Consider the following 27,572-nt stretch of genomic DNA (forward strand, 5'->3'; position numbering starts at 1 on the left):
TTTCATTAGCCCTTTGAAATCCTTCACTTCCTCCAGAACTGAACCCAGCCCTGTTATTGTGAGCCCTGCTTAAGGACAGTATGGGGTGGGATTGCTGTTGCCAAAACATATTAGATCATGAAACTGTTGATCCTGAGGCGGTTGAACTTCAGTTTGTAAATACAGTTCTATGTGGTCAGCATGATGGTGTTATTATAACAGCATCATTCATTCAGTGCTGTGAAGACTGTTCAGAGATCAGAGACACTGACCCACAGCAGCCTGTCACGTGTCTGCAGTGACTGTAGGACTTGTTGTCATTAGCAACAGTGTTTGGGCATTAAGATTTCCAAAATAATGGAAACCGTGTGACCTCAGTTCTACTCTCCACCAGCCACTGAGTTATGACTAAATATGTCTCAAAAGAAGCAGGGGTGGAAAAAGAGTGGTGGGGAGAGAGGGAAGATAAATGACAATAAATAAAAGAGAAAGATGAAGTAGAAGAAAAGTATCATAAAGAATACAAAAGAGGAGAGAAGGTGTGGTGCAACAAAACCACAGCTGTGTTTGTGATGATGATGGAGGGGGAGATTATAGGTGTGCACTTTACAGAGCCTGTCTTGTGGGATATGTGTGTGTGTGTTTTACAGAAATGACTATTAATAGAGGCTAAGTTCCTTTAATGCTGGCCTGGCAGCCTGCTCAGTGTTGTTATGTTGTACATGCAGCGTCTTCCTTTCTTCAGCCAGATGTTTTGACAGTGGAGCGTGCAGAGCTGGCTCATCAGCTGTTCTCTCTTAGATGGCCTCACTGCATGTAAACAGAAGTTCTATAGTATCAGGGTTCCCACGAGTCCTGGAAAAACTGGAAAAACCTGGAAAACAGTTGACCAGTTTTCCAGTACTGGAAAACACTTGGAAAATGGGAGAAAGAGTCAAATGTCCTGGAAAATCAAGGATTGTCCTGGAAAATGATTCCAACATGACTGTGTGCAATCTAACAAGGTTAAAAAAACACATCCACATTCAACATTTGTGGCCATTTTTGTCATTCAGATCTATTTAGGTCAATTTATCTGATTTTTATTATTATTTATTTATTTCAGTAAGGCAGCTTCCAGACTCCTTTGCTGGTTCTTTTGTTTTTTACTTAGCTCATTTTATATTTTTTGAGAAAAGAGAAAGCTGAGATGAGAGTTGCCCATCATTGTTACTTGGTTGCACTTATAAAGTGAAGTGCTGTACATCTGCAGTTGCATTATTCAATAATCAATTTGCCATCATTTTTAAGCATGTAAAAGATGATTTCATCGATAGCCATAGACTGCATGTCTTCAATGTAGACTTCCACTGAGAGGAACATATTAGACTGTTTAGGAAGTAAATTAGGAACTATATTTAGACTGTCATACCAGCTTGATCATCACTGAAAATGTCCTGGAAATGTCCTGGAAAATGATCTCTGGAAAAGAGTGGGAACCCTGAGTATCCTAAAGAAAAGACAATGGTGTTTTTAACTACTGTACCCATAGCCCAACAATACCCTGACATTTGGAGACAATCAGTGTTGAAGGGGAATCACCAAAACCTGAGTCTGAGTCATGTATCGAGACCCCATGTGTTCAAATCTAAGTCTGAGTCCAAGTCACCAAAGAAGAATCTGCATTAGGTCTCCTTTACCTTAGTCTGAGTCCAAGTTTTGTTCCAAGTCTTCAAGGTTGAGTCTGAGTTGAGACAGAGAACTTGGTGTAAGTGTTGAGCAGTGTACGCTTGATTGCTTTATAGTGCTGTAATGATGTATGACTCTTCCTCAACTATTTACTTTAAAAGATTAGAGGTGCTGTTTACACCATTACATTCTCTGATGAGATCTGAATGAACTTTTAGCTCCTGAAATATACTTTTGAAAACAGCTCTGATGGAGTTTAGGATTTATGTGTCACTATTTCACAGTTTGAACCTGGACTGAATGTGTGGGAGCTTTAGGATGTGTAGAAAACACTTTTCATTTATTAACATTAGATTCTGACTGATCCTGTCTGCATGTCTGGAGGTTTAGAATATCAATGATGTTACAGAGCTGTGCTTTGTGCACACAGCACCTCTCTTAATAGGGAGACACGTGTTTCTGTTGCTGTGGGATCACTGCAGGTGTCTAAAAAACTCAGATGCTTCAGCTATTTGTCAGAATAGTCATATTTATGACCCTGTTAGCCCAATCCTCAGTGATATGAATACATTTGCACATTGACGATGACACACCCAATGAGGGTATATCCCAAATCTGCTTAGTTTGGATTGCATAAAATCATAACAAACAGATAATAATCTTTACTTCAGCATGTGTTCTGTGTTTGAACTAACTAGTCAGCCATGACTGGTGTGATGCCATTTCTATAAATACTACAATTGACCTTAGGTTGAGTGTGTGGGAGAGAGAGAGGGGAGAAGGATGAGATGTTTTGAATTAAAACACGTTTTATATTCTGTTTATAGACACAAAATAAAACATTTTTTGCACATGAAACTAATAAAAACAAAATTTTCTGCACAGTTTTCCATCTGGCTCATTTGTTTTCCTTCTTCCAACTCTTTCAGGTCTGCAGTAAACAACTTCTCTCCATCCAAGTGTGTTCACCTGGTTCCTCGTCGTCCACTTGTCCTGTGCTCCAGACATCTAGACCTGTTCTGTGATGCTCTGAAGATCAGTCTAATTCTCATTTTGGCAAGTCCAAGTCTCTTCCATGGCTGCTCATGTGTTAAATCGTTAATCACTCGGCGCCAAGCTGGACCCCAAGGCTTCGCCTCCCTGTACCGGCCTTTCTGCCTCAACCCCCAACCGAGGGTTACTATTGGCCAGTGAAGAAGAGGAAGAAGAGGAGGAGTATGTCAGTGGAGCTAGTCTACCGGGGTTCACGACAAACTACAAAGATGCAGAGACCATCACTGGTAATGTCCCAAACATCAAAAAGACATCAGTTTAATGGAATCCCATTTGGTCATGATTAATCAGCACAAGTGAAAAACATTGAACACTCAAAATGCTCTCTCTTTAAATCCCAGTCTAATCTCAGTCAAGTATGTAATTAACTTCTTGGTTTACTGTGTCTAAAGTGTTCATTGATAACAGATCTTTGGTGACTTTCTATACTGAGGAAGTTTCGTTGTGAGAGTGTGACAGTGAGAGTGAGGCCTGTGGAGCTGTGAGAAACTGTCTCCTCTCTGTGACCCGCTTCTAATGTCACATCCTGGGGCTCCAGGGGACCTCGGCTCTGTGACTGAGCAAGCCAGTGAAAAGAGCTCCCAGTGGACTTTCTCTGTCAACTCTTTCACTCATCACTCCTTTTCTTTTCCTCTCCCCACTCATCCAATCCTCCTCTCTGAGGGAGCAGAGGGACACTAATGTGTTGTCCCTCTTGGTTTGTCTGTGCTATGGACCAACTTCTCTCCCCTCACAGTCTGAATGAGCCCGTCTGGACCAAGTGTCTGGCAGATGCTTTTAAAAAATGAAATGATAGCACATGAATAATGAATGGATATTGATACTTTTTTTTATTGCAGTGCTAATCGAGCAGCAATGAAGAAACAAAAACTGAAAACAAACAAGTCTTTTAGAATCATAGTTTTGTGACTGCAGAGTTTGGATAGAGCTGCGACAGCATTACATGACTGGGGACAAGTCTTATACATCATCTTCTCATGAAACATCTGAGACAACAGTTGAGTAAGGAGCTGAGAAACAGTAAGGAAAGGCCCAGAGGAGGAGACGGGGTGCTGAATACTGCCTGGCAAAAAGCCATTTCAGTCTTAAGGGATGCCAAGAAACTACAGCACAAGACTAAAGAGCCAGTTCAGCCGCGTTTGAGACAACAGCTTCAGTTTCTTATGCACAAACAGGAAGAACCCCTTACTGTACTTTCCTGTTACACACACCCCTCCACCCATGAGCATGAACTCGGTTCCCTTTATTAGCCTGAAAACCAAGCTGCTTAATCCAACTCTGAAACTGACAAATAACAAGGCATTAAGAAACCTTCTACCTCTGATGAACTTTCACACTGAGAAAACTTAAAAACTTGGCTCTGCTAATCCTTCATCCATTTATTGAGTTTCCAAAACAGATTAGCCTTCAGAGGGTCCTACAGGCTGGAGCTGACCTCTCTTTACATTGGCCGAGAGCCAGGTTACATCTTTCCATGCTAATGCTGTGATATGGTATGTTGTTTGTAGAGACGTTTTCAGCTCAGAACACATTTAAGAGAATCTATAGTAGCTTTTTTGAGGTCTGTTGAGGTGACACTAACCCTTTTATAGAGCTACTCCTGTACCTACTCCCTGTTGAACTATGCCTGAGCCACACTGGGTCTGCAGCACCTGGGCTGCTTTTAAAGGCTGCTCTGCTGAACTGCTGCGGCTAGCTGTGTCACTTACATTGAGTTTAAAATGGCCTTGACTTTTATACTGGCTAAAAAGTAGCTTATTTTGAATTTCCTTTCAAAAAATGGTTTGAAAAATCACTAATTTAGACTGCAATCCAAACATTAATAGCATGTTTTGAGTCAGATTTTGTGGATTTATCCCTACGATATATTCTACAGATTACTGGCATAGTGAAAGGTGTTTGCCGGCCAAAATAGGTGGGCGGCTGTGGCTCAGTGGGTAGAGTCGGTCGTCTATCAATTGGAAGGTTGGTGGTTCGATCCCAGCTCCGGCAGTCAGATGCCCAAGTGTCCTTGAGTGAGACATTGAACCCTAAATTTCCCCCGTGTTGTTCAGCGGTGTGTGAATGTGTATGAATGAGATTAGCTAATACTGATGGTCCCTCACTAAATAGCAGCCTCTATGATCAGTAGGGCTTGGTATCATTAAAAAATATTTGATACCAATACCTTCATTTCGATACCAGTTCCTAAACGATACTTTTTGCTATGCCAAATTTATAAAATCAATTTAAAAAAAAAGAAAAACACATTACACATTATCAACAAATGTTGAGTTTTATTTTTCAGCTTTGTCAGTGAGTGAATGGGTGAATGTGACGAGTAGTGTGTAGCGCTTTGAGTAGTCTAGACTGACTAGAAAAGCGCTACATAAGTACTAGTCCATTTACCAATAGACAAAGTAAAAGCAACACCATGTAGTGTTGTTAGTACAGCAATACAGCAGCAGCTCTGCAAAATGTATTTGAATATTCTTGTTTCCAGTTCAGTGTCTTGTGTCAAATAAATAATGCAGGGAGCTATATGCGACTGCTCTGTTAAATATTAGTTCAGCTGTAATTTGCCTGTGTTAGCAAACACTTAGCATTCAGTAATTAAGTGTACCACACAGAGGAGGAAGGGCGTTGCATTACATTTGCTGCATCATTTTTCTCTTTCTCCAGAGCCGAAACTGTATTTTGGTTTTATGTGTCTTATATTGTGATCTCTATTGTGATGGAAAACATGTCAAAGTTTCAAAAACAGACAGACAGACAGACAGACAGACAGACAGACAGACAGACAGACAGACAGACAGACAGACAGACAGACAGACAGCTGAAATGATATGTTGCGGTGAAACCTACAGTAGTCATGCCTCTCAAACACTGAAGTCATCTGCATGCTGAGCAATAGAGGGAGTTTAGTGCAGTGCTGCCATCTACTGGTATGTTAGGGTTGTTTTGTTTTTTAACTCAAAGTCAGTTTATGCTTCATTTTAAAGGTGGAGTAGGACATGTTATTTTGATGCATTTTTCTCAATCACGAGCAAAAAGCGATGTATACATCGATAGGGAGTAATACACAAAGTGATCTAACACTGAGATGAGAAATCTCAGTTGTCTGTGTCAGCAGCTAGACTGCAATAAGTTCGTCCAATCATTCATTCGCCACCGAGCGCAATGATTGGCTGACCGGCCGGATGACCTGTGACCTGCCGAAAGACACACCTCCTGTTTACAGGAGTGCGCGTGACCTGACTGAGATCGTCTTCAACAGGCTGTTCACTAACGCAGAACATCTGATAAACATGTCAGAGAGAGAGAAACCAACGATTTAGCTCAAGTTCTGCCCTCAAGTTCTGCCGCTAAACAGAGAAAGAAGAGGGAGACTGTGATGGAAAAGGAGACGACTTAAAAACACTGGATGAAGATACAAACACGAGTCAATATTCGGGATGCATTTCTGCGACGGCTGAAGGATTTGAAGGGTCTCTGAAGCGACGCCATGGTTGCTGATTTTCTACTGGACAGGTAATCATGTCATTTAATTTGTCTTTGTGTTCATGGTATAGTTCATCTATGAGACAGTTAGCGATAATTTCGGCTAATGCTAGCGGCCGGCTAACGGCTTGTAGCTCTGTTTATAGAGACCTGTATACAGTCTGTTAGCTGGTAGCTCTGTTTACAGAGACCTGTACACAGTCTGTTAGCTTGTAGCTCTTTATAGAGACTTGTATACAGTCTGTTAGCTTGTAGCTCTGTTTATAGAGACCTGTACACAGTCTGTTAGCTACTAGCTCTTTATAGAGACCTGTATACAGTCTGTTAGCTGGTAGCTCTTCGGTTGCTCTTCATCAGCATGAATGGGGTGTTGTACTAAGTCTAAATGCCGTCTTGTCTGTGTTTTCATAGCTACGAGAAGGAAACATGGACGTCCACACCGTTAAAACACGGGACGCAGAGGCCTCCACCCCAGCTGTTTCATGTGTTCGGAGTCCCCCTCTGACCGGTGAGTTTCAGGCCCGATAAGAACTCCATGAACATGAACGTTGCTTTGACCACTGCTTGCGTGGAGGTATAAATACTGCTCTCTTTTTTATTATGAGCTATTTTTGATTTACGTACGCAGAAGGGTTTTTTTTAATGTCCGCACAAAATAAAATTCAAACCATTCTCTTTCACTTCACGTGATCTGCATGCTAAATCGCAATCTGAGACCACACCATACAGACTAAAGAGATGAGAGACAAAAAGTTTGGCTGATAAAAAATCCTGTGAATGTTAGCTGCTTCTCTAAAAGCTTGGTTTGGTGAAGGAAAGCATGAATAAAAGTGTTCAACGAGGAATCAAATACACAGAATAATTGTATTAATAATCTGTGGGCACAGTCGTCCTCTCCAAAGAGGGAGAGAGCACATTTTGACATCACTTACTCTGAAAATATTAGATAATATTGAAGATATCAATAAGAAATACAGTATATGTACCATATGTGCACAATACACACTGCAGTAGGCACTAAGCACACACTAGTGATAGTGGTGTCAACTCCTTGCATGGCTAGAAGAAATAACTGTTTACATACAGGGCTGAAGGAAGGGTTATTATGATCGAAATCAAATGCACAGTGCTGTAAGATAATGAGAACCTTTGACTAAACTTCTGATTCTTTCTTCTATGTCAGGTATTGCACAATATTTAACAAGAAGTCAAAAAAGTGGAGCCTGTACACAATGAAGGTGGATAAGGACTACAAGTACATCACAGACCTCCAGAGCTAAATCCTGCACAGAAAGCTGACAGCAACTGGGGGATGCCAAAGAAGAGAACAAGGAGGCCGGATGATCCACGCCAACATGTTTACCTTCAACAGCCATTATTTTTATTTCTGTAATAAATACATTTTCTAATAAAAGTAAATGTAAAACAACTCTTTGATGTTGCAATTATTTGTGTATAATGTTGTATGTTACTTGATATGGATTTAAATTATTTTGTGATTTGAAGAGAGAAGGCCAGTGTAAATTTAAAGATTTATTTAACAAATGTATACACAGCACACTCAAGTATTTTTTTACATGAAGATAAAATATATACAAAGGAACTAAAGGGTCACCATACAAGTATTGTATGTAATCATGTCATAGTTTCATTCACTCTCCACTGAAACCTTTATACTGTCCATGTGGAAGGGTCACGGATTTTCCAGATACAGCAACAAGGTATTACTCCTCTATGACCTGCACCAAGTGCTCCATGCTGCCAGACAACAACCTGTCAGTGCAGCATGGCGGAATTTTCTGTTGCTGTCCCCAGGATCTGGAGCTCGTCCCCGGTCGTTGCTCTCCCTCTCGCTCGTATGGCTCTGCCTTGCACTCGACCCCGGTCTCGTCCTCTCCGACCTGAGGTGCTTGGCTCAGGATCGTAATCAGAAGTCATCATGAGAGCTCTAACAAGCACAAAAAACAGTCAATATGTTGCAGTTCCAACACGAAAATGAAGACTGTCAACAATGGTGAACGCTAATAAATATATAGGCACTGTAGCCGTCTAGTAACTAAACATCATGACATGCTAAATCAAAATAAACATGGCTAGCCGGAGTTATTAGCCCGGCAGCAACAACTTACTCTAGCTGTATTTCAGATGATAAAAAACAAACACACATAAAGCTAACATGCAGGCTATGCTGTGCATTCTAACTAATTACATAATTTTTTAATGTGGTAATATAATCGGTTTACTTACATGGGAGATAGACGTGTTTTTCCTCCGATGAAAATAAAGTCAATCGCTCGCCGCTCCACAGCTAGCTATGGTGACGTCATCCTCCAGCTGGAGTCTGCCACAGCGCGTTCATGTGTTTGGAGGCGTGTCCCTCCCCTCTCCCTACAGGCTGCTCTGAATGGAGGGGGAGGGCTCTGTTCGGCTGTGTGCTTTCAAAATCAAGCTAACTGCTGCGGCTTTCTCAGGATCTCCTACTCCACCTTTAAGTTATCCTTTGCATTACTTCTTTAACTGTCTTCTGTCTGTCTTGCTAATGTATCACTATTAGTCCAACGTAACTCTCTGCTTGAACACTTCCTCACAAAGTGAAAGAGACTTTGTGTGAGAGTGTTTTGTGTGTGTGTGTGTGTGTGTGTGTGTGTGTGTGTGTGTGTGTGTGTGTGTGTGTGTGTGTGTGTGAGTGTGAGTGTGATTTCACTAAGTCCAGAGGATGAATGAACACAAAGAGCTGAATGGAGCAGCTCATGGCCATGGAGCCGTTCCTGGGCGTGAGGTGAACTCTCCGTGGTTACCGGCCAGCAGTGATGTAAAGAGTTGAGTAACTGTGAAATTATGGGATGCTCGGGGAGGAGAGAGAGCTCAGAACCAAACAGACGCACAGATAGTTACAAGTTATGTAAGTGGACACACAGAGTAGAATCCAAATTGCTGAGTCTGCTTGCTCACTCTAAAGCAATTACATCATGGGAAAACTTTTATTGTGTTGTAATGTTTGGAGAAGAGCCTGATTCTTGTTTACTGTTTGCATGATCACACACACACACTGAGGAGACAGAGCCAAGTTACATGAGCCTGAAACTGTGTTAACATGCAGCCAGACTGTCTGTGTCGACTTTATTGGATGAGGGTTTCAGTTTTGTAGGACTTTTAATGAGCATGCAGATTTGTCAGATGTGTGCTACCATAAACATTACCTTTTGTGTTGCCATGAATACAATTTTTTTGTTCATGAGAAGTCTGACCTGCTGGATGCACACATTACAGAACAGGCTGAACAGCATTTGTTTGTCACTGCAGGAACCTTTTTTACGACACTGGTAAACAATCTTTGAATTTTTGAAGAGCTTTTAGCATCAGACATCAACTTATAAAACACATCTCATAACAGAGTTTGTGACAGATTAACATCAGGCTGAAACAGAATACACAGAGCCCATAGTTGTTGTTGGATTACTCTTCATCTTGTTGTGTCTTTCTGTGTTTGAAGGGGTGTTGACGGCATGAGATGTTGCATGTTTACATTTTTGAAACAACATGCCTTGTCATGTCCAAGCCTTTATACATGATGTTTCAAGTGCATGCAATCGCCTCATGCTGCAATTAGGGGCCACCAAAAATGTGAAACAAAAATCCAAAAGGGCTCTCTTACACTTGTTCTTGTATTGTCGTGAAAAATACATTCTGTCACTTGGTTAATTTCTAGTAAGGTCATCCTATAACAGTTTCCTGATATTGCATTGCTTTATACTTGAAAATGATATCACGTTAGAGCCTCCCAAATTTTCAAACAGCTAACCACCAGCTTACAAATAGAGGTCAAAAATTCAGCTTCAGCTCAGTTGGTAGAGTAGGCACCACACGTATAGAGGCTGGGACTGGTTGTAGGACCTTTTCCTGCTCTCTACAGGATTTGAAGCTTATCATCCCAAACTCTCTCCTCACATTTCCTCTCTCTCTCTAGCTGTCCTATTTAGTAAAGACAAAAATCCCCCAATAATATATTTTAAAAACCAGCTCTACTCCAAATTTGTGACTTTCTTGGCTTCAGATTGACAAAATTATGACTGTATTTAACCAACCACAAAGCATTAAAGCCACAGTAACAGTATCTTTGAATGCTAGCGGTCCTAACTGAGTTGTCCTTTAAGTTGTCTCTGCCAGTTTGTGTCGTAATAGTTTACATTTTTGAAACAACATGTCTTGTCATGTCCAGGCCTTTATACGTGATGTTTCAAGTGCATGCAATCGCCTCATGCCACCAAAACTGTGCTACAAAAATCCAAAAGGGCTCTCTTACACTTTTTCTTGTATTGTCGTAAAAATACATTCTGTCACTTGATTAATTTCTAGTAAGATCAACCCCATAACAGTTTCCTGATATTGCATTGCTTTGTACTTGAAAATTATATCATTTTAGAGCTTCCCAAATATTCAAAAAACTAGCCAACAGCTTACAAAAAGCAGCTAATCAGTTGTTTCTAAAATATCAAATACATGGACCTGATTTGAATCAGTTTCTCTGATGGGGTCAAAAATTCAGCTTTAGTTTTGTTGATAGAGTAGGGGCCCCACGTATAGTCTGGTCCACTGGTCTCGAGAGGATTTTATGCATATCACCCCCTACTCTCTCCTCATATTTCCTACCTCACTGTCCTACTTAGTAAAGACAAAAAGCCACCAATAATATATTTGAAAAAATCAGCTTTACTCTAAATTTGTGACCAGCTTGGCTTCAGATTGACAAAATCATGACTTTATTATAACCAACCACAAAGCATTAAAGCCCCATGTGCAGTATCTTTGGATGCTATCTGTCGTAACTGAGTTGTCCTTCGAGTCGTCTCTGCCAGTTTGTGTCGTAATGGTTGGCAAAATGTGCCAATGGACTTTCAGTAATGGTCTGAGTCCATGCTACAGTAAGGAAGAACAAAGCTTCTTGACAGATTATATAATGTAACTTTGGTAACAACAGTAGACAACTGTCTTTTCAGTAAAAGGGGTGAAATTAAATTATAAGGCAACAATTCCCATCAAATGTGAAAGTACTGATGTTTTATGTCTCCTTCTCTGAGTAGTGGTAGTCGTTTTTATAAAAGGTAACACCACAATAAAGATGTGAATAACATGAGCAAACTAGACACAGAGAACTCCAGAGGTAGAGACATTTGAACACCTTGCCACAGCTTCCCACACTAAGCTGCAGGCTGCCAGTGATATTTGACCGCGTTGACGTACTCTCCTGTATGACATGTGCTGACCCTCCGTGACCAGCGGCAGCTTTCAACTGCAGCCCAGTCTAATTCTGGACAGAGCTGTTACTGCAGCCTCATGAAAACTGCATTGACATACTGGATTGTACCGCTCATGAGGTTCAAGTTGTAGGTGTGGTTTAACTGTGAGTGGATTGTAGTTTTGTCTGAACAGTAGTGTTTATTGCACCTACATGAAAGGTACATTGAAATCTGTGCTGTATTTATTCTAGGAGAGAGAAGGTGTATACTAAGCAAAGTCTACAAACTGTAATTTTTCATAATTTACATCAATTTAAATCACATACTTACAATGCTGGACACCAATGTCTTAGCTTGTTTCTTATTTCCTGAAACATCAGCCTCAGATATAATATGATTACTACCCCTTACAACAACTGTTTAGAACAATAAGTAGACTTGTTGTATATGATGTTAGCAAACAACAACAGTACTTTGCTAGCAGTGAGTGTCTCGTTAGTCAAAGCTAGCTATACTGTTTATTAGCAGACCTTCTATTCCAGACTGTCAAACATGTGAAGTTGTTCTCTAAAAACTTAAAGTAAACATAATTTAATCATGCAAAAATAAAAATGAAGCAGTTTCATGTAGAAATAAGTGATGTTTGTTCAACGTTTTGGAGCAACAAGTCAAACTTGTGTCATATGAAGCTAGCAAAAAACAGTTTGCTTCTAGCAGAGAGTGTTACATTAATCAAAGCTAGCTATACACCAGCAATTCTTATGTTACAGTCAATCATTTTAAGGTGCTATTCAACCAAGATTAAAATAAACATAATTTAAAATGTAAAACACAGAATGAAGTAGTTTCATGTGGGTAAAAAGTGAGTTTGTTCTACATTCAACCTGTAACATGTTGCTAGAATTAGCTTAGCTATTTTCTAGGTGCTCATTTTAGTTTGAAGATTTAGTAAAGTTTACTGAGCTAGCTAACAATGGTAGCAATTTGGCCTGCACGTATGAGATAATATGTGATGTGCCATTACATTGTTCAATATTGTGATAACAACATGCCACTTAAGCCATAACTCAGTTCCTTTGTATCCAACATTTCTTGATTTCCCCACAGTAACTGTGTTGTCTCTCCTAAATCAAAAATAAATCACCATAGCAATTTTCACACTCCTGTATTGTGAACTATTAATCTGAGAGTAGTTGATAGCTTGCTTGAGCTTCCTCTAACTGCATTCAAACAGCTTGAAATCATATCAGGAGCTCCAGATACAATGTACACATGCTGAGTGAGAGAGCTTTGCCTTCTTACTTCATAAGTTGTTCTCATTCTGCTACTAATTCAGGCTTTTGCAATGTTTCCCTCGTGAATGCTCATGTTGCGATAGCTATGAAATTGCACTTCATCCTGCAGCCCTAGTAGCTGTTATATCCCATACATCTAGCATAAGTTGTGCTTAAGAAAGTCCCATTAGTATTTTAGGGGATATCGATGTTGGCCAATACTTCATAACAGGGGGAAAAAACAGTACCTGAAAGGAAAGCATTGTATTAGAGCATCTCTGGTACAAAGTTTGAACTCAGTTTCATTTTGAGTGCATTTAACAAACTTAAGCTGATGTTAGTGAAAGTGTGATCCAACACTTGTCTAGTTCTTCTTATTCATTGTGGCACTGCCAAATTGCCACTCCTGTCTTCCTCTTAGAGTTTATTTTGGAGCAGCATGTTCTTGAACAACTAGAAAGACAAACAGTAGGAAGAGCTTCAGGCCTGCTGTGACCTGCAGTGTGTTTATACTGAAGCAGGATGGGCAGAGACAGAGAGAGAGTGTGCTTCGTTAGCACAGCTCACAGGAAGAATCCAGCTGGGTTTGTGGCTGTCAGAGTGAGGAAGATAGAGTGAGAGAGAAGGGGGGAGAAAGAGCTGGGCGGTCCATGTGGCTATCGTCATTGGCATGTCAGGCATGACGAGCCAGTTTGGCTTGGGTCTCTTCTTCTCTTCACTCTTCCCTCCCTCTTTTCCTCTCTCTCTCTCTCTCTTTCTGTCTCTTACAGTCAGTGCCGTCCTCTGTAACTTTTTGCACCCTCTCTCTCTCTCATGTTCTTCCTGTCTCCCACCCTCCCAGTGCTCTTTCTCTCTCTCCTCTGTGTTATTTTGTTCGACCTTGCCCTCTTCTGGTCCATTGGAAAATGTGATTGGGGGGCAAGAGAGTTGGTGGTTGTCGGCCGTCAGGCACCATGAGTGAGTACTCTGTGCACAGCATGGTTTTCTGCTAGCTGTGGCTGCTCTTTATTCAAGTTTATGACAAGTCTGACTAACATCTGGGTAGTGTCTCTCTAGTTGCTGTCATTCTGTCTATCTGTAAACCAGTCAGCTGTTTTTGCCTTTTTTGGACTTGTAGTTCAGGGGACTTTTGGGATTTGCCCATAATGTTCTAGCCATGCACTGTTAGAGCTTTTAAAGGTCTGACGAAAGTTGAACCTTAAATTGTCTTTGTTAAAAGAAGGTTTCAGGTTCAAAAGTTTCCATTAATGTGTTGTACAAAAGGTCAGCATGGCCACAAGTAGCATTCCTTTTCTGTATTTCTTCACTGGAGGCAGCCATTTTGGACACAACAATCACTGCACTTGGTTTTAAACTTGTCACAAAGTTTGCAGAAACATGAGGATACGATTTTACAGTCAGACTTCATGATCATGTGGTGCCAGCTCATGTGCTTGTATGCCCTTCTTCTTTTCAGTGACCTAATTTTGAGTGTCAGTCTAGTGATCCTACACAGAGTAATGTTGTGTGTGCAGTGTTTGATCTTGTGTAGATCAACAGGGGGTTGACATGTTTTGTTTTGACACCGGCACTTCTGCTTGATCTGAAGGTTATTTTAACAGCAGTGGCTAATGTTGACTAGTTTACCACAGAGTTTGGAGTCCTGTCGTTGAACTTTAGTAACATTAGTTTTCATGTCAATCAGAGTCACCTGAACTTGATTGTCTGTGCGTCTTTCTGCTCTCAGACTCTGTGTGCTCTGTACATGTGTGTTTATTGCTCTCTCTGACAGCGTTAGAGCGACCTATTCTTACATTTGAACTTGAACTTTGTTTCCTCTGTTTGGTCTATATTTACATCTGAAGGTTGGACTTAAACTTCTCCTTGTCATATGTCTTTTTACAAGACTATACTGCTATGATACTCATGAGGCAGAGTTGTCAGCATAAGAAAGGATGCTAGATGTAGGGCTGGGCAATAATTTGATAACGATAACTATCATGATATATTTTTTCTCAATATAAATATAACAAATGTGCGATCAAAATTTGATATATTCAAACCTGTAATTACACCCCTCAGCCACTGGAAAGAGAGGGGGCACTAATGTGCACTGTTGGAAACAATATAAACAATATCACACTGCCCGTTACCCTTAGTAACCTGAAAGGGGAGTGCACTACTCAAAACAATACTCTATAAATTGATACACAGGACACAATTTGATATATTTTTGTTGTAAATTAAGATCAAATTATGGAAATGATGTGGGGAAAAAAGTAAGAATTTACAAATGAAAACTTCCAAAAATCTCCTCTTACACAATCCTGCTTCCTTCCATGACGGATTTAAGAAGTTTATCAGAGAACTTAAAGCTGGGTTTGGTAGTCAGATTTAGATACACTTTTTGTTATACTGGTTAAAATGATCTTTATGTCCCGATGGTAATCAATACATAATGTGTTCTTAAATAAAGAGTGAAAAAAAGCTGCTATCTACAGCCGGAGTAAACCTGGGAAAACACCAACCAATCCCTGCCATCAGGAGCCAAATTATCAAACCAATCAAATCCTGTCCTGACGTTCTGCCCGCCTCCTGCAAAGCGTACATTTCATGTTTGTTTGTGTTTTTAACTTTCACTATGAGAATGTTTTGGTGTTTTCTTACCGCTGACTGAGACATGAGTTGAAGTAGTGCAAAACACAAACATGTGTTGAGGACCGGTTTTGAATCAGTCACCATCATATGGTCACGAATCAGCGGCGCTCGTGCATGTGAGCGGGGGCGTCGTTTTGGAGGAACTCTGAGAGGAGGGGAGGGGGGGGGGGTTAGACGGAGTCCTGAGGAAATGCTACATTCAAATTCATGCTAGTTTTCCGTGACTACCAACCCTAGCTTTAATCAGGACACAAACGTCTTCAACTTTCACTCAGGGGCAAAAATCTGACTTTAAATTTAAATGAAATAATGATTTTATGTTTATTGTGATATTTATCAAAATCGATTGATATGACATATTTTATCGTGATAGCATCTTTTTTAATATCGCCCACCTCTTGCTAGGTGTGGAGAAGTCCTTCTCTTGTTTATGTGTAGCTGTCTGTAAGAGATGGGATGTCGTGTGATGCCGTACACTAAATGAAATGAAATTCTGTCAGAAGAGGCAACAGAGAGCAAAGGTGAACAGTGTTCACAGAAGCCAGTATGTTTACTTTGCACTTTAAACACTCCCTGTTAACTTTTTTGCAGCTTTTTGCAACTGAGTGATAGATTTTTTTGTGAGAATCAAGAGACTACAATATCCAGCAAAAGAAAACTACATAAGTAAATTACTCGTCCAACTCATGTTCATTAATTTGCAAAAAAAATGTAAACTTTGAAACTACATTTCATCTGTTTTTACTAACTGCTACACAGACATGGAAACACATTCACAGTTTGTTTCCGTCTCCATTGACCTTTTTGTCAGCACACACAGCAAAGAAAGGCTTTGTGCTATTTTTATCCTCTCTCATATCCTATCAGGACTCATAAGAGCTGAAGTGTGTTGGTCATATTTTATATCGCAGGATTTTTGTGATTCTGAGTGATGTCAGAGTCAGGTTTATGGGGATGCCTGTGGTCCAGCAGTTTTAAGACCACCCAAAACTTCTGAAAATTTGACTCCTAGCTTCACAAAGGATGTTGTTCAAACTGAGGATGAAGGATTAAGTTCAGTAACTATGAAACATGTAAAGATGGCTACAAATGCTGTTGTGGTGCTGCACGTGTTCTCTATAAGGGTGATGATAAAAGAGGAGGAGTCAAACTGGATGTCTAATTACTCAGAGACAATAATAAGATTTGTTTGTGATATTTTCCAAATGAATCAAAGATGTCACAAATGATGAACATCTCAAGTTAATGTTAGAGTTGTCACTTATTTAAGAGGAGTGATGCACTACGTACCTCTGTCTGGAAACCTCATTGGCTGCGCTTGCCGAATGGTTTCCCAGCTGCTGTGTGTGTTTGTGTATGTGTTTCCCTTTTTCAGCACAGTCAGTCATTCAGTTCTGGATTAGCAAACTGTGAGAGACAGCATTGTTCGGGAGACAGACAGAGGGACAGACAGACAGGCAGTAGAGGAGAGTGACAGAGGCAGAATAGAGGGAGCCACAGAAACAAAGGACTTTATTTTGACTGTATGTTAATTCTCATTCTTTGTCTGTGACAGTTCTGTCTCTCTGAGGAGCTTTTTATTTGTTACATTTGTTGAAACAGTGACTAAAACTTCAAGACTGTTTCCAACCAGGGAAAAAAGTCCACTTCACTCTTAATGGATGGCTCTTTAAATAGCACACCAAACTAACTTGTGAACAGGGAGGCACATAGCTGAAGGCTTAGGTAATTTTGGTTTTCCACCACAGCACATAAATGGAGCTCTGGTGGACTCTGTGGTTTGCAGAAGAAGGCTGTTGCTGACTTTGTGAAGGAGACACAGAGTTTGTCAACCAGCTGTCTCTCTAAGATAATGTCTTGTGTGGAAAGATTGCAGTTATTTAATGTGTTTTTTGTTGTTGTGCTCATCTGAAAACATTTGATCATCATTTAACTGAATTAGTGTCTGCCTTTGTTTTATTGTACACCATGTTGTAGGCCACTACTTTTGCAGTTTTATTGAATCTGTATCAGCTGCTTACACCATCATGAGAAGAGGTATTACAGTGTGACGTGTAGAGCCCACACCCATTATCATATAATTAATTATCATATTATATAATTTCCTGAACTGAATCCAAGAAAGCCTCTGAAGAGTTTTACTAAGACAGCAAATTCTCAAAGATGAACCTGACCTTCAGTTGGTCTCCATATTTAAGCACAACAAAGTACATGAGCAGTGTGGTGTTGTAGTTCCTTTGTTTCCCACTAGAGGTCCTCCTCATCCTTATTTTCTACTGGACTGAAGTGTCTTGTTGGAATAGATGATAAATGAGGACAGATGCTCTACTCTTCTAGTAACAAAGACCAAAGGACACCTTTAATCAGAAACCTCTTTTCTGAAGACATTGTTACCTCTTTTCTTTTTCTAATGCATGTATTTCTATGTAAAACATACTGCCACAAAATAAAAGAAACACTGCATGTCTCTTTCTCTGTTCAGATGTGTGTAACAGTACTGACCTGCCGGAGCTCGAGATTATCAGCCTACTGGAGGAACAACTGCCCGTCTACAAGCTGAGGGCCGACACCATCTTCGGCTACGAGCAAGATGATTGGCTGCGCACGCCGCTGGTGGAGCCCGACTCTGCCCTCGACTTGACAACTGAGCAGATAGAGGAGACCCTCAAATACTTCTGTAAGTTCATCAGTATGAGTATGTTGTTCTCTGAAGAAGAAACTCTGTTTCCATACCAACATTAAGTGATCCCACATCAGAAACAATGATATGATCCTGCTGAGAAACACCATCCCTATGTATTATCGCTGTATATAATAACTTATTTATAGAACATATACTCCAGGAATAATCCTTTGGCTGGTTTACATATGATCCCATCCAGAAGTTTTTTCCTCAGCACTCTCTGCAGAAGAGCATCTCAGCTGAACAACAGTGATCTGCACTGTGAGAAAATACACTATCCTGCTGTTACATGATGTTGAGCAGCCTCCTGAGGACATTTGCAATGTGATATCAGTGCAAAATTATTAAGAAATCCTTTAAGAAAGGGTCTATGTTCATTTCAGCTAAAGAATTCTAACTGACAGCCACAGAATCCAACAGTAATTAATTTTTTGTTCCTTCAAAATCAACATGAGACTAAAATAGCCTTGTTTTCTGGCATACTTATTTGTAATTTCCCACGTCTATTTATCATTATCCTTCATATGATGGTGTTACCCTTTAAATATGTTCCTTAAGTAGCCATTGTAATGCTCTTTACACTAAGCTTTATGTCAAACACAGGAGATAGAAATTCCGATGTCCCAAATGTATCCTTGAGGAAACTCTTATTAAATAGTGAAAATGAGGATTAAAAATGTCCAGAGGGAAATCTGTCAGGTTTATTCTGACCTTGAGCAGCAGAAGGAATCACACAGGGACACACAGTTGGCCCTCTGCCCATCAGGGTTCAGGGTGACAGCTGACCGTGGTTGCCACAACAAACACACCTGATGTGCTCTCCCTCTCTCTGTCACTCTCTCTCTCTCCCTCTCAGCTGGTTGATGTTTTGCTTCTCTCACATTCAGCCTCTCTGTTTTATGCACGTGTTTTATATTTTGTCTTATCAAGCTAAGAGCTGCCCTGAGCTTGACGCCTCGGGCGGCAGTAAACCACACACTACCATTTGCACACAGCTACAAGCAAACACACGGACTCACACAAAGCACGTGTACTCAGCGAAGCAGGGGAATGTGGAGTGGGGTTTTTTTCACCATCAATAATTCAGTTTTAATTTATGTCAGCTTGAACGGTGACTCAGGGTAAAACCAGCCTCTAAAAATAGATGAAGTGTCTTAAAAATAGGCCCAACTAAGAAGTGTAACTTCACCTTGGTGCTCCATGTTGTGGTCAGCTCTGCCTTGACATTCATCACAGTCACTAAGGCTAAGAGGTAGCGACAAGGTCATGTTGCATAAGAGTGTACAACGGTTTGTATTTTTTCATCAGATGTATACTCCATGTATTTATTTTATCCTCAGTAATCCTTATCACAGGCTCGAGGCATGTTGCTTCTAATTATTGCCTCAAACAGATGGCTGGGTACCGACTCCCTGAGGGGTGAGTGAGCTGAAGGGTCACACCAGTTTCATCATGGTCACCCTGGCTGAGCATCACTGAATGAGTGATGAGATCTAGGAAAACTCTCTCTCTGATAAGAAAATGTCACATACCAACTAAAAGGCATTCAGCAGCTGATTTTATGAAAGCATTTATTTATGCAACTGTTTGTCCTGCCTACGACTAATCCTAAACTGGAGCTCTCATTGGTTGAAATATTAAACAGAGCTAGGAATAATAAAGGTAAAATGCACACTGTTACATCACCAGGGACTGGTTTCTTCTGAGCATGTAACCTGCTCTATGTAAGGACATGTTGCAGGGGGATGATGACAGGAGCCAACTGACCAATAGGGATCTACTTCATGTTGTGATGACATCACAGCCACATGTCTCATGAAACAGAGAGGAGGCGTTTTCAGATTGCTTTCATAGACAGTCTAGCTGTAATGTAGTCAGTGTTGATAACCGCATGGAGAAAACAGTGTGGATGGATGAAGTGTGTTTAAAAAAAGAAATGTAGAAAATAATGAATAAGAAAAATATAGTTGTTTTATACAGACACCCTCCTCTGTACATGCCAATAACAGGTTTATTTGGAATCTATTCATAAGGCTCTTTTTTATTTATTAATTTTTTCTGTCTGGTGAAGCAACAACATCTGTCAGGGTTCCCACGCGACCAGGAAAACCTGGAAAACCTGGAAAACAGTTGACCAGTTTTCAAGTACTGGAAAATACCTGGAAAAATGGGAGAAAAAGTAAAATGCCCATGAAAAAACAGATTGTCCTGGAAAATTATTCCAACATGACTGCATGCGACCTGACATGGATAAAAAAACAAAACATCCCCATTCAACATTTGACGCCATTTTTGTCATTCAGATCTATTTAGGTCAATTTATGCACTGATCCTCTGATTATTATCATTAGTTATTTATTTCAGTAAGGCAGCTTCCAGAGTCCTTTGCAGGCTCTTTTGTTTTTTACTCAGCTAATTATATATTTTTTGAGAAAAGAGAAAGCTGAGATGAGAGTTGGCCATCATTGTTGCTTGGTTGCACTTATAAAGTGCATTATTGCATTATTCTATAATCAATTTGCCATCTTTTTTAAGCATGTAAGAGATGATTTCATGGATAGCCATAGACTGCACGTCTTCCAATGTAGACTTCCACTAAGAGTGGCATATTAGACTATTTAGGAACTCAATTTAGACTGTCATACCAGTTTGATCATCTCTGAAAATGTCCTTGAAATGTCCTGGAAAATGATCTCTGTAGAAGAGTGGGAACCCTGATCTGTTCATCTGATTAATCACACAGATTATATACTGTATGTGCAGTGTTTGTCTTTCTTGCACTGTGGAGCATGTATGCTTTCATAAAAGAGAGGAAACTGTAACTGAATCTGTCTTTGAGGGCTGATGCAACCTCCCCACATAAGAGAAGTAAAGACATATCATTAGCCGTTAGCTTTTGGTCCTGGTGTAAGCTTTTTTCTTGGAATATTAGACTGCACCCAGCTGTACTTAATCCCACTTAATTATGCATCATGGCAGTCTGTCCTTCATAGACTTGCTTCCTTTTTCAGCTAATAACAGGTTTAATATAAACTGTATGAGGCAGATTTGTTTCTTCTTTTATTATATGCAACATTTTTTGTAGCAACTGCAGCAAAGTGGCATTTGCAGTGTTCGTCATTGTTGTTTAATGTTGCACGTATGTTTGCTTATACAAAGGGGAAAATGTAACTGAATCTGTCCCAAGGGTGCTGATGCAACATCACTGTCTTACACAAGGGAAGTCTGGAGCTGTTACATGACCCCTTTAGCTCATCAGCATTAAACACTACTGCGTTATAAGACACCTTATAGGCACATTTTAAGCCAAAGTGCTCTTTGTCTGCATTCATTTTCATGTTTGTGATAAGCCTATTAGCTTTTGACCCTGGCCTTGTGTTAGCTTCATTTAGGCATGTAAGACTGTATTGAGAAAGTTGGACTTCTGGTTTGACACTTGGCTGAAATTGTGGTATTTGCAAACATTTTAAATACATACATTATGGGCTGCTGTGGTGTAAAAATGCACGGGCAGTATCGAAACAAGATATACTCTGAAACCACTCTAACACAACAAGGATGGTCAAGAGAGTTAGATGTAACTTCTTGGTTCAAAGGTTATAAATATGCCATGTGTGCTAGCTAGCTTCTACAGCACGTCTTCTGCTGACACACACACTGAGGGTCATGTGAAAAGAGATAGTGGCAGAATTAAGATGTCTTATTAAAAGTTAAACAAGGCTTGTGAAAAGGAGAGAAGTCTTCCTTCATCATACTTAAAAGGTGGATTATCAGGTATTTAAATGTGCCTCATTATCCATGAGCTCAACTCCCTGCAGAGCTATCTTAGACTGAAATCTTTCTTCTAGTTTCCATCTCAGACAATCCAGACAGCGTAAGAATGTATTGAGCTGTGCTTGAAATGACCATGATGTGCATCGCAGCAGTCTGGTTGAAGCTGGTTGACATTGAATTGGTCATTTTGTCATTGAAATGTAGCATTTAGCATCACTTTGTACCCTCACATCTCTCTGTTTCCCACGCTCATAATAACCAGTACCAGTTGTGTTCATTCATTTTGTTTTGCCACGTCACCTCATCCAACACTGCACAGCTTCCCTGCTCACTTCCTTTACGAGCTCTCCTGCTCCGTCTCAGGCCTTGGAGTCTGAGCCTGTTACTACGGCAACCACACAGAAGGACAAAGTAGAGGAGAGGAGGGAGGGAATGCTTACATGAGGATGGAGGGGCGGGAGCAAGCCAGCGATACTGCTCCCTCTGATTGGCTGCATTGGTCCTCTAAACCCGTCCCACCCCGCTGTGTCATGATTATCATCATGTCCATGGTGCAAAACTCGTGACTGCTGCTGCTCGCTCTCTTTCTCACTCTCTGTATCTCTGTCATTATTGAGTCATTGTTAGAGGTGCGGGGGTCCATGTGTAGAGCTGCTGCTGTCACTGAGAGAGGAATCCTGCACAGGAGAAGATAGTGGTTATAACATGAGCATGGAAAGACTCTGTTGGAGGACAGGCTGATTGGAGGACAAGAAAACAAATTGACAGGAAACTATAAATGGATCGATACAGGAGGGGATTGAATTTGGCACGGTTGCTGAAGCTTTGATGATGGACATGAAAGAGAGAAGGCAGACAGAGAGATGCACGGATTGTTAAAGATGGCAGGCTCAGACCGACACATTTGCTGAAAGACTAACGAGGAACAGAAGATGCTACAACTGATGGCAAGACTCCTGGTTCAGTTTGAGGACATGCAGAAATGATTGTAACACCACAACAAACATGGAGCTTAATTTGCTGACAGTGTGCTGCTAACGAGTGTGGACATTATGGGACCCGTGTGCCAGCTGAAAACTGCTAAGCATGCTGGGATAGCAGAATTGGATTGACTTGCATGTACACCTTAGTACCTTGTAGGACCCCAGCAGCAGCTGGTTGTCTCTAAGCATGCAGGGACTTCGGGAACAATACAGCTGTCAGTCAGAGCAGTGAGGATGAAGAGACAAGGCCAATCCAGAGGCCAGAGGTTTGTGAAGGCAGACTACTATGAGCTGGACTGGTACTATGAGGAGTGCACGGATGGTAAGACAACAGTTTGGTTAACTTTCATGAAGATGATTTTACTTTGTTAAGAGTTGAATCAAACTTACTCACAGCACTGATGATACTGCTTTGGTAGATTTGGTAGAAAGTTGGACTTCTGGTTTGACACCTGGCTGAAATTGTGGTATTTGCAAATATTTGAAATACATACATTATGGGCTGCTGTGGTGTAAAAATGCACAGACAATATCTAAACAAGATATACTCTGAAACCCCTCTAACACAAGCTGGATTGGTCCAAAGTTAATTCATTCCAGATCTGATGTAACTTCTTGGTTCAAAGGTTATAAATATGCCATGTGTGCTAGCTAGCTTCTACAGCACGTCTTCTGCTGACACACACACTGAGGGTCATGTGAAAAGAGATAGTGGCAGAATTATGATGTCTTATTCAAAGTTAAACAAGGTTGGTGAAAAGGAGAGAAGTCTTCCTTCATCATACTTAAAAGGTGGATTATCAGGTATTTAAATGTGCCTCATTATCCATGAGATAAACTCCCTGCAGAGCTATCCTAGACTGAAATCTTTCTTCTAGGTTCTATACCAGACAATCCTGAAAATGTGACCTTGTGGACTGAAATTAAATAAAGTACCAAGGCTGATGTAACAGTAAGGACAAACACAGGACGTCACAGCTTCAGCAGCAATCCGGCTGCAATGTACAGTAGATGCTGTAACAGGTGCCAAGAGTCAGCTGAGTCAGTGTAGCTTCTAAAATAAGCTTCAAGGTAGCTTGTATGGCTAGCTGTGTGTGTAGGTGTAGGGAAGTAGGATCAGGGATGGTTGTGAATTTGTGTAAAGGGTCTGTTTGTACTGACCTAAGCTACCCACTTATCTGAAGAGGAGATACCAGCTGATGTGGAGTGAGTCCTGAGAGTCACAGGTGGCTAAAATAGTTTATCACGAAAAAGGATAAGAGAAGACAGTCATCGAAGTGACATAATGTTTGAGTTAAAGGAAGCCAAGTATTTCCAGAGATAGATAGTTCATACAGTGAAGCAGGGCATTTTTGCAACCCTATGTAACAAGCTTCAGCACACTGGCTATAACTGAACACAACTATTCATGAAAACAAACACATCAAGCAGGAGGGTGCACATATGTGCAGCTGAAATCTGGCTGTACAGTCAGTAAATCCTACAATTTGCTGCAGTGATGTGCAATTATGTAATATACCCCAGATTTGACTTCAGCTGTTTCTACGTATTGCAGCAGCAACAACATTATGTAGACTGTGTGGATAGTGGTCCTACAGAGCCACACACACACACACACACACACACACACACACACACACACACACACACACACACACACACACACACAAACAGTCAACACATGTGGAGGAGTGATGGAGCCTGATCATGTGATAAGAGTGTTTGTCTGTCTCCTCTGTTTTGTCTCTTAAAGCAGCTCTATGGGTCCTCTCTCTCTCTCTCTCTCTCTCTCTCTCTCTCTCTCTCTCTCTCTCTCTCTCTCTCTCTCTCTCTCTCTCTCTCTCTCTCTCTCTCTCTCACTGTTATGTTATGTTATGTTATGTAATCTGTTCAATAGTGCTCTAACCTGTGATATTTACTTTTCCATTTGGATGAACAGAGGTGATTTATTGTGGATTTAACAGTGGTGAGGTAGAGAACACGATCTATTTGCTGCCTGTGCACTTCAGTATGGTCTATTCTGCATGTGTGCTGGGGATGCTCTGTGGATGATGTTACATAACCGTCTGAGACAGCTCTGCACCTCCCCAATCTGAGCTGTGCAGCTTAAACATCTGCAGTGTTATTTAGCCCTTGCTTTTGGGAGAGAGTTGTTTTCAGGCAGATGCTCACAATAGATATTACTGCTGTGTTTGATATCGAAGTGATCAAATAACTAACTATGAGGGGGTTGTCTTGTGTCTTTGATAACAGTCTTGTGGAGTGTGGAGACGGGAATAGAAAGCAGCTGGTTTGCTGTTATTCTGAGATGAGAAGGGAGGGATGTGGAAGTAGGTTGGCTTATATTTAGCTCAAAGATTTGCATGCTGCTCTATGACACCAGTGTCCGTTGCAGCCTGCCAAACATTCATTGACAAACAGTTGGCTGGATGGACGGTCTAGTGGTCTGAAAAGGGGGCACACTATTCCACCACAGAGAATTTGAAAGGTTAAGGGGAGAGTGGACAAAAGACAAACAAGTGACAAATAAAGCTGGGAGAAAAAATTGGAATGGGGCCAACATTCAAGTTCAGATTGTGATTTTAAAACTAATAGTAATCACTACAGGCTAGTGTGTGTTTTTTCACATATATCCATTCTGCATAGTATTTGTCCTTGTTTGATTTAGCTTGTTTTCCCCTTCTAACTGTAGTACACAGCCTTTCTGCTGATAATGAACAAACAATTCATAGGAAAAGGCGAAAGTTCAATGAAAGGGAAAACAAGCGGAGTATAAAGTGAATGTGACCAGAAACGCAATGAGAGAGGGACAACAGTGAGCTCACAGAGGCACTGAGAGGTGTTTGTCCTGGACTCCTTTGTTTTCTGCAGCGTTGCATCCACAGAATCATTGAGGGGAGCTACTCAAGCATGCAGGACGGGGCTGAGCTGGCATCAGATTTCTAGCCCAATTACAGTAATTCTAACACGTTATCCGTGACTAATGAGCAGAACATTTGGCTGCATTGTTTTTTTTTATTTTTCATGAAGGATACAGGTCTAACTGGGTAAACAAGCCCAGTTCAGATGAACCATGATCTTGACATACTTTACACAGTTATGCTCAGTGGTGGACAGAGTACACAGCTTCATCACTGAAGTCAAAGTTTAGATCCTCCAGGTCAAATATTACTCCAATACAAGTGAAAGTTGTTCTGTCAGGTTATAACTTGAGTTAAAGTCCTGGAGTACTTGCTTTTAAAAATACTGAAGTATTCAAAGTACTGTTTAAAATATCTCAAAACATTGTAATTCACAATACATAAGTGCGGTCAAGTCTACATATAAGTACATTCTGATAAATTATGTTTATTTAAAAAACATTACTTGAAATCTCTAAAAACTATACCATGGAATAAAAACAGACACTAAGTTACTCCAAGCACAGACACCTTAGTTTGAAATGTTCATCTGGAATCAAACAAATGTTACGTAGCTTAAAAATTTGCTCTGTGTTTGCTCCACGTTCAACTGTGGAGACGCACACTATAAAGGTATGGCTCAACCACTGAGACAAACAGAACTACACAAACACATTTTACTAGCATAGGATCAAATTTCAGAAAAGAGAAGGAAATTCATGAGCTGACTTCAAAGCTAAAGTATTGAGTAACTAGAGCACTGATAGAAATGTAGTGGAGTAAAAAGTACAATAACTGTCTTCTGAATGTAGTGGAGTAAAAGTCATAAGTTCCCCCCAAATATAACACTCAAGTTAAGTACAGATACTCAAAACATATACTTAAGTACAGTACTCAAGTAAATGTACTCTGTTACTGTCCACCACTGGTTATGCTCCACTTAAAGAAGCATTAAAAATAGGATTGCAGTCTTTTCACTAACAGTAATTTACAGCTGATTTTTTTAAAGTGGCCAGTAGAGGGAGGAGTTTTAAAGTTTGGCCTTGCACTTGTGCGGACTCCTACACAGTCTGGTCAGCTTGACTCAGTTCAGTCTTAACCTCTGTTGAGCTGACAGAAGCCAGTTTACAAGAACATAGATTTTAGATTTACCGCTACATTTCTGTCGTTGTCTCAGTGAGACAGCAGATCAGATTTTTTTCCTGAACTATGCATGATCTTGATTTGTTTGTGTCCTGAAAACCAGAAAATACTTCACAAATTCCAAACTCTGTGTGTCTCCACTTAAGAATGAAGTAAATGTAATCAGTGGAATAGTTTTGTGTCACAGATTCTTCCTTGTCTGTGCAGTTTATAAAGAACACATGGTGCACAGTCAGTTTATATGAATGCTGTAGCTTCACAAAGATGTGAATGCGTGCTGTGTCAGAGTTGAGTTTCTGAGACATTAAGCTGCTTCCTGCAGGTAAATAGATCCTGTGAGAATAATCCATCATGTTTCTTCAGTGTTAAGTGTTTTAACCTGGAATTATAAGAAAATCAGGAAGTCATAACTATGAATGATTGGAATTGATGCATAGACCATTTTGTATCATTTAAAAGCAAAGTAAACATTGATTTTTGACTTTCACATGTAGAGCAAGAAAAAACATAAAAAGGTTCAACTCCATTGTATTTCATTTCCTGATTCTCATGACTCCACAGTTTGTGTGGTACATTTTAACTCATGTTTTAATGGCCCTGTAACCTTTATACACTTTATTGATTTGGATGTTTACCTCCAAATCATAATGATTTTCCAGTGAACCTCACCTTGATACAGGCTGGAGGTGAAATATTTGTGAAATCACTCACCTTTAAATGTTTTACAGGGACTGGCCCCACCCTTGAAACTGGTGCTGGTC

The 27,572-nt window shown here is 40.4% G+C and overlaps 1 protein-coding gene across 4 annotated transcripts in view; it reads left to right on the forward strand.

The window, feature by feature from the left end:
* trak1a (trafficking protein, kinesin binding 1a) overlaps positions 1–27,572 on the forward strand; it is a 59,274-nt gene that overhangs the window by 9,699 nt on the left and 22,003 nt on the right. For 2 of the 4 annotated variants that reach the window (XR_004633281.1, XM_034697897.1), the window contains exons 1-2: positions 13,458–13,648; positions 17,811–18,005. Coding sequence is in view for 2 of the 4 variants with exons in the window: in XM_034697897.1 (XP_034553788.1) it covers positions 13,645–13,648; positions 17,811–18,005 (199 nt within the window). In the remaining 2 variants the exon portion in view is untranslated. Of the gene's footprint in view, positions 1–2,576; positions 2,928–13,440; positions 13,649–17,810; positions 18,006–27,572 lie in introns of those variants that run through there. The other 2 variants (XM_034697896.1, XM_034697895.1) reach the window with 2 other exon arrangements.

This window comes from Notolabrus celidotus, chromosome 12 (assembly GCF_009762535.1).
Source record: "Notolabrus celidotus isolate fNotCel1 chromosome 12, fNotCel1.pri, whole genome shotgun sequence".
Taxonomy (NCBI): domain Eukaryota; kingdom Metazoa; phylum Chordata; class Actinopteri; order Labriformes; family Labridae; genus Notolabrus; species Notolabrus celidotus.